This window comes from Carlito syrichta, unplaced genomic scaffold, assembly GCF_000164805.1.
Source record: "Carlito syrichta isolate Samal-C Ts95f unplaced genomic scaffold, Tarsius_syrichta-2.0.1 Scaffold288863, whole genome shotgun sequence".
In the NCBI taxonomy this organism is placed as follows: domain Eukaryota; kingdom Metazoa; phylum Chordata; class Mammalia; order Primates; family Tarsiidae; genus Carlito; species Carlito syrichta.
This window is the reverse complement of record NW_007232959.1, coordinates 321,291-328,630: the sequence shown is the minus strand read 5'-3', so window position 1 is coordinate 328,630 and position 7,340 is coordinate 321,291. Positions and strand designations below refer to the sequence as shown.

The following is a 7,340-nucleotide window of genomic DNA, read 5'->3' as shown; positions in this document are numbered from 1 at the left end:
GGACCCCGTCGGGTACGTCACGGGCGTGCTGGCGGTGCTGGTGCACGCCGCCTACCTGGTGCTGATCCAGAAGGCGAGCGCAGACACCGAGCACGGGCCGCTGACCGCGCAGTACGTCATCGCCGTCTCCGCCACCCCGCTGCTGGTCGTCTGCTCCTTCGCCAGCACCGACTCCATCCACGCCTGGGCCTTCCCGGGCTGGAAGGACCCGGCCATGGTCTGCATCTTCGTGGCCTGCGTCCTGATCGGCTGCGCCATGAACTTCACCACGCTGCACTGCACCTACATCAACTCGGCCGTGACCACCAGCTTCGTGGGCGTGGTGAAGAGCATCGCCACCATCACGGTGGGCATGGTGGCCTTCAGCGACGTGGCGCCCACCTCTCTGTTCATCGCCGGCGTCGTGGTGAACACCCTGGGTTCCATCATTTACTGTGTCGCCAAATTCGTGGAGACCAGAAAGCAAAGCAGCTACGAGGACTTGGAGTCCCAGCCCCGGGGCGAGGAGAGGCAGCCAGGTGGAGACCAGCTGCCCTTCGTGATGGAGGAGCTGCCCCCCGGGGAGGGAGGGGATGACCGGTCCGGAGGCGGGGAGGAAGCAGCTGGTTCTACTCCACAGGGCGGCCTGGAGGCCAGGGGCAGCCCCGGAGGAGTCCGGCGTGTGGCTGGGAGCTCTGAAGAGGGGAACAAGAGGTCACTAAAGGATGCTTACCTCGGGGTGTGGAGGTTAGTTAGGGGAACCAAGTACATGAAGAAGGATTATTTGATAGAAAACGAGGAGTTGCCCAGTCCTTGAGAAGGAAACGCATGTATGTGCGTGTGTACATACACCTGTTTTATATGTTAAAAGTAACATGTCTGAATGAGGGGCCTCCCGGTTTTATTCTTTGAGGAGTGGGAATGGGAAGCAGAGAAAGAAGCTGAAAGGTACAGCCGAGCAGCAAAATTAGCACCTGTGTGAATGATTTAGTGTGACTTTACCTGAGGCGTCACAGAGACAAAAGAAAGAGTGTGAAGGGAAAGCAGCCGCTTCTGCTTCAGCCCCTGGCACATTCGCTTGTTGTTTATAACCATAACCAAATATCTGCATGTACCAAGAGTCCCTAAGCCACCCCCTCCGAAGACGGAGTGTAGAAATGATGACAGCACTTAGTAAGTCCAAGGATGGCATTCAGGGGCACATTGCTGATGATGGAACTACGGTTTTCATCACCAGCCGGGCAAAGAGTATATTGTTGAAGTTACATATAAATATACTGAATTGATGTTTACCGTTTATAGTCGTCTGAAATACCATGCTTACTCTAATTTCCTCACTTTTTCAAAAAGTGCTCTATTATTCTATTATATATTGGTAGAACATGTTAAAGCTATTTTGAAAACGTGTGTTCTTAGCTTTCATCATGAAGTCGAAAGTTTGCTTGTAGTGATTCTAAAAATATTTTTAAAGTTGTTTTGGTTTGCTGCTTTATAATATTTATTATTGAATGCCATAACCTTTTTTAAAAAACCAATTCGCCTGGGCCCAGTTTTCTTTCAAGCAAATGCAGTGGCCACGCCGTCACTCAGGATTCACTGCAGCCCAGCCAGGAGAGGGACCACCCTGTAAAGGCAATCCCTTCCAGGTCACACCGCACACCCCAACCGTGTTACAAAAAGAGCAACCGCTATATTCACATTATGATATTTTTCTATCTTAAATTTGTCAAAATAAAGTATGAGTCTACTAAAAGATCCATTGTTAGAAATTTATTTCAGACACATGTATGTTCTACTGTTGCTATCTAGTTTGCGTCTGCCTTCAATGTTATTGGTTTAAAACAATAACGTATCATTTGCAGCAACGTGGATGGCAAATAGCATCCCAAGGGAACTAACTCGGAAACAAATTCAAACACTGTGGGTTCTCACATACATGTGGGAGCCAAACGGACATAAGATGGAAATAACAGACACGGGGACACTGAAAGAGGAGCATGTGGGGAGGGGGCGAGGGTTCAGAAGCTACCTGTTGGATACTTTGTTCACTATTTGGGGAAAGGGGACAGCTGAAGCCCAGTTCCCACATGAACACAATATGTCCAAATAACAAACTTTCGCTTGTACACCTGAATCTAAAACTGAAAAAGAGAAAAGCAACAGGAAACACAAAAACACATCTTCCAGTGAGGGAACCTGTGAGATAGCACACTGCATCACACTGAGGTGTGAAAGCCATTCACACTGAACTTCATCTGATATGGACTTTGAGATGCATGGTCGAGTCCACTGAGGGTGAGGTCTTTTGTCAGCCCCGGGCAGAAGACTACTTTGAGAGTGAGGTTGCTCTGCCGGTATCTTTCTGAGAGTCTCAGATGGTAACCTCTTGTGTTTTTCTTTCTTTTCCAAAAATCAAAGCAAAGCAAAAGCAGAAGCAAACATGAAGTTTCAGTTCCATCAGTCTGGCTCCAAAAGCAGTGAGCACGTGTAATTGTGCTCTGTGATTGGTTCTGGCTTGCTGGTTTTCACAGGCAATTGATTGCTTCCGTAGGTGTCTCCACCAGCCATTGAAGACATAGAAGCCCTCAAACACTGCCGTTAGATGTGGTTCACCGGGGGTATAATGACTTCTTCAAACATAAGCATTAATTTTAATGTCAGCAAGCCAGAGGGCAACATCCTGTTGCAGCTATGTGAAGCTGAAAATTAATGAAGAGCAACAAAGTTGAACGAAATACTTTTTGTGTGTGTGTGTGAATACCACTGCCAGATAAATGGATAGAATGATTCTCTTTCACTGAAAAAAAAAAATTCTCCTTTGGTTAAAAATGTGAGTTGGCTTTATAGCAAAAAGATGACATCTTTCCTGTCAATAAACTTATATTCTATTTATAGAATAAATGTATTTAAGTTCTCCAGAGAAAAAGAACCCATATGAGAGAGAGATTTTAAGAAACTGGAAATTGTGGGACAGTTTGAAATCTAGGGGAGGCTAGCAGGTGGGAAATTATGTGACAGACTTGAGGCAGAATTTCTTCTTCTGGAAACCTCACCGTCTGCTCTGACGGCCTTCAACTGATTGGATGAAGCCTACCCATTTTATGGAGGATAATCTACTTTACTCAAAGCTTACTGAATGTAAATATTATCCACATCTTAAAACTGTCTTCCCAGCAACATCTAGACTGCTATTTGACCAAATAGCTGGGTATCACAACCTCACCAAGTTGACACAGGATAGTAACCCTCACAGATGTCTATGGTGGGAGGGGAGCTTGTGATGGAATAAGAAAAACCCAGGAGATCAAGGTGGAAGTTCTGTCACCCACTTTCTTTTGGGCAAAGCTTGGGAGTCTCTGCATGGAGCAAGAAAGTAAGTCATGGATCAGAGCAGGCTGTGCGTCAACGCCTAGGTCTCAATCACAGAAGGAACGTGGCAGGCCTTGCCTGGTTTCTGACTCTTTCTACCACTCTCAGTAGCATGGTAGCACTTAGCCCATCCACAGGCTTAGGTCCACCATGACTTTCAGGCTCTGGTAAGGTCTTGTGTCAGGCAGGAAGGAGGCTTCTGAGAAGCACCAGGATATTTCTGTGGGTGAGACTCCACCGGAATTCAATCACTATTGTTGCTTGACTGACCCAGCCTTTGTGGCCCATTCAGACAACTTGAATCCTCCTACTTTCTAAGATTATGCACCCATCTTGTGCCTAATTGGGACCCTGCCTCGACAATCTCTTCCAACATCAATTCTTCATGGTGGAGACCCCACTTCATGTCCGCCTGTTACTCCTCTTCTGGAATCTGTCTTTGAAACACAGCATGATGTCAGACAGACCTTCAATGCTGACCCTGTTGCTGCTCCCCTCCCCTTAAATGTGGTCTAGCCCTCTATTAATTGAGGCATAGATCCGTCAGGAACATCATGGCATTGTACTATGGAGGAGAGAGGGTGTGTGCATGTTACTGGGGGTGCTGAGCAGAGCTGAGCAGGGACCTGAACTCCTGCAAGATCAACAGTTCTAAAAAGCAAAGTCAATCCTACACCTTTGGGAGGCTGAGGTGAGTGGATTGCCTGAGCCCGTGGGTTCGAGACCCGCCTGGGCCACTTGGCAAGACCTCATCTCTACAATAAATCAAAAACTAGCCGGGCGTGGTAGCACACACCTGTAGTTCCAGCTACTTGGAAGGCTGAGGCGGAAGGATCGCTGGAGCCCAGCAGGTCGAGGCTGCGGTTGCCAGGAGCGGCCACTGCACTCCAGTCTGGGCGACAGAGTGAGACTCCAACTCACAAAAAAACAAAAACAAAATAAAATAAAACAAAAAGCAAAGTCATCCACTGTCAAAGGGCCTAGTGGTATAAGCGATTAACAGCAACATTTCACAAAGATAAAAGTGGGAGAAACTCCTAAGTCCTTAACTGACTGAAAACTTCTTTGCATTTCAGTTTGGAAATTTTCTGCTGACCTGTCTACAAGCTCATTGAGTCTCCCTTTGGCTTGTTCAGTCTGCTGATGGGTCCATCAAAGGCATTCTTCATTTCTATCAGTGTTTTTTGTTGTCTGTTTTTAACAGCTAGCATTTCCTTTTGATTCTTTCTTAGTTTCCATCTCTCTGTTTACGTTGCTCATCTGCTCTTGCGTGCTGTCTACTTTCCCCATTAGAGCCTTTAACATATCAATCATTGCTATTTTATTTTTGTTTGTTTTTTTGAGTTGGAGTCTCACTCTGTCACCCAGACTGGAGTGCAGTGGCCGCTCCCGGCCACCGCAGCCTCGACCTGCTGGGCTCCGGCGATCCTTCCGCCTCAGCCTTCCGAGTAGCCGGAATTACAGGCACGCGCTACCACGCCCGGCTGATTTTTTGATTTATTGTAGACATGAGGTCTCGCTGCCCAGGCGGGTCTCGAACCCGCGGGCTCAGGCAATCCACTCACCTCAGCCTCCCAAAGGCGCGGGATTACAGGCTGAGCCACCGAGCCCAGCTAATCATTGCTATTTTAAATTCCCTGTCTTATCATTTTAAAACCTGTGTCATATTAGAGTCTAGTTCTAATACTAGCTTTGACGCTTGCCTATTTAGCATGCCTTGTAATTATTTTGTTGTTGTTGAAAGACAGATAATGCTTTAGATAATAGAAACTGAGGCAAATAGGCAAATAAATTTCATGTTAATCTGACTAGAAGTTGAGCTCTGTTTAATGTTTGCAATGACTCTGGGTACCAGAGGCTGCAAATTCCTCTAGAGTCCTTCTTTTTGTCTCCCTGTCCTCTTCGGGCTTCCCTAAGAACTCCTCCTTATAGAGTCAGGCACATAGCCACTTTTTCAACTGTGTTCTACTATTATATTAGACTGAACCTTGATGGTGTGGCAGTTGAAGGGGAGGGGAGGGGAAGTGTTCTGCAATCTTATTAAACTTTAGCCCTTTAGTGCCATCTGTTCCTGGGCTGTGACCTTCACAAGGGTTTGTTAGCTTTTTCCAAACCCTTCTCTTTTCCCCTTAAATGAGACAGGAAGGCTAGAGGGGCCTATAATAGGAAAAATACCCTTCCTCCAGGTGGGATAAGGCTCTGGTAAGTCTTTGCCTCTGGAGAGTAGGCTTTTGTTATGAGGAAGCTCTGGGAACATTTCACAGTGATTACTCTTTCCCTCCCTCTGCCAGAGGGCCATGGGATCCTTCTCAGCTCTTCACCACCTGGGGGATTCCTGGAGGTCAAACCCATGAAAATGTGGGTTCCTTCCCTAAGATTGTGACCCCTCCCCCTGGAGTTTTTCATTTTCTCCATAGTCCATATTCAGCCTCCAGAAATTTATCAAAATTACCATGTAAGCACTTCTACCAATGTATAGCTCCAGTGGCTTCTGCTCTAGGTAAGGAGGTCTCAGCTGTAACTTTTCGGATTAACCTGTCTCTCCAGATTTAGGAGTGGCAATTTCCCCATTGACCTTAGTTCTCCAGTGAGTTCAGGAAAAGCCATTGATTTTCAATTTGTTCATTGTTTTTCTCGTAGTAAGGATGGGAGTCACAACTTCCATGTTATATGTTGGAGTTGAAACCAGAAGTCCTGAGCGGAGAATTTAAAAATTCGGCTCTATTTCTGTAAAAACAGAAGTTGTGAAGGAAAACTAGTCTTCTCTTGGTTCCAAGAGAAAACAAAAGTTCCCTAAGCTACTGGCCCTTCTCATAGCCTCTGCCGTCCCACATTGTGTAGTGAGTGTTAGCCACTCCAGGACTCAGCTGCAGTGATATGTGTATGCGAGTGTGGGTAATATTTAAATCCAAGTTCATTGTGAACAAGAGCCAATGCACATTAAGATTGGCGTGCCATGGGAAGGCTCAGATCGCCTGAGCCCAGCAGGTTGAGGCTGTGGTAGCCGTGAGCGTGCCACTGCTTTCTAGTCTGAATGACAGAGTGAGACTTCGACTCAAAAAAAAAAATTGGTTTGCCATGGCAGTTGCACTGAGTATCAATTCCTTCTTCTCCTTGCTTTACTTCTGCATAACATACGTCTCTCCCACTTCTGCATTTTCTTTTACCTTGTTCCAACCACCTGCTTTGACACCTGTAATTTTCATGTTAACTTCTCAGCGATGACTGCTAGCCTGTTAACTTCCCAGCTAGAGATTGCATCTGTTGCCTCAGTCTCTAGATGCCATGTGAGATCTGCCAGGCTGGATTTCACCACAGGAACTACTAAAACCGTGCCCTCTCCCTGGCTGTACCCATCCCCCTTACATACACAATAAGTACTTCTAATTCTGGATATATTGCTCTCCAATCTGCTTTGTCCTGTTCCTGAGATAAAACAGCAGAATTCAGAAGAGATCCTGTGAGCACAACAGAATATAGCATAATCGCAGGAAACACTACCAGTAAATTAGAATCCCAAATCCCTCCTGGGAAGCTATCTGAGCTCTATCTGAGCTCATGAGGTTCAGATGGTGTTGACTCCATGTGATGGAGAATGACTCCAGCCAATCCAATCAAATAATTTCCTCTGCTTGACTATAAAGATTAGCTCAGCGATGGTCATGGAACCTGGTCAAAGCCAATGAGGTATAAGGATACTTTGGCCAATACTTAATTTGGTTGTGTATGTTTTTTTTGCTGGATTTGAACCTAGGAGAATGGAATGGGATGAGGCAGACATACTATTGTCATCTTGTCATCAGAAAAAGATGTAATAGAAAGGAGACAATACAGATAGGTGGACCAGTATTAGAGAGAGAGAGAGAGAGAGAGAGAGGAGTTAGTTCACACTCTCACTCAGATTGTCAATTGTCAGTTACTTGTCAGTTACATAAAACAAAGTCTTTTTTTGCTGTTGTTTAAGTCATTTAAAATTGGGATTTCTGCCACTT

The 7,340-nt window shown here is 45.9% G+C and overlaps 1 protein-coding gene across 1 annotated transcript in view; it reads left to right on the top strand.

The window, feature by feature from the left end:
* The window catches only part of SLC35D3 (solute carrier family 35 member D3), a 4,601-nt gene extending 2,875 nt beyond the window's left edge, over nucleotides 1–1,726 (top strand). Inside the window, exon 4 of the mRNA XM_021710397.1 lies at nucleotides 2–1,726. Within this exon, the coding sequence (XP_021566072.1) occupies nucleotides 2–796 (795 nt within the window). The 3' untranslated portion in view covers nucleotides 797–1,726. The remainder of the gene's footprint in view (nucleotide 1) is intronic.
* The last annotated feature ends 5,614 nt before the right edge of the window (nucleotides 1,727–7,340 follow it).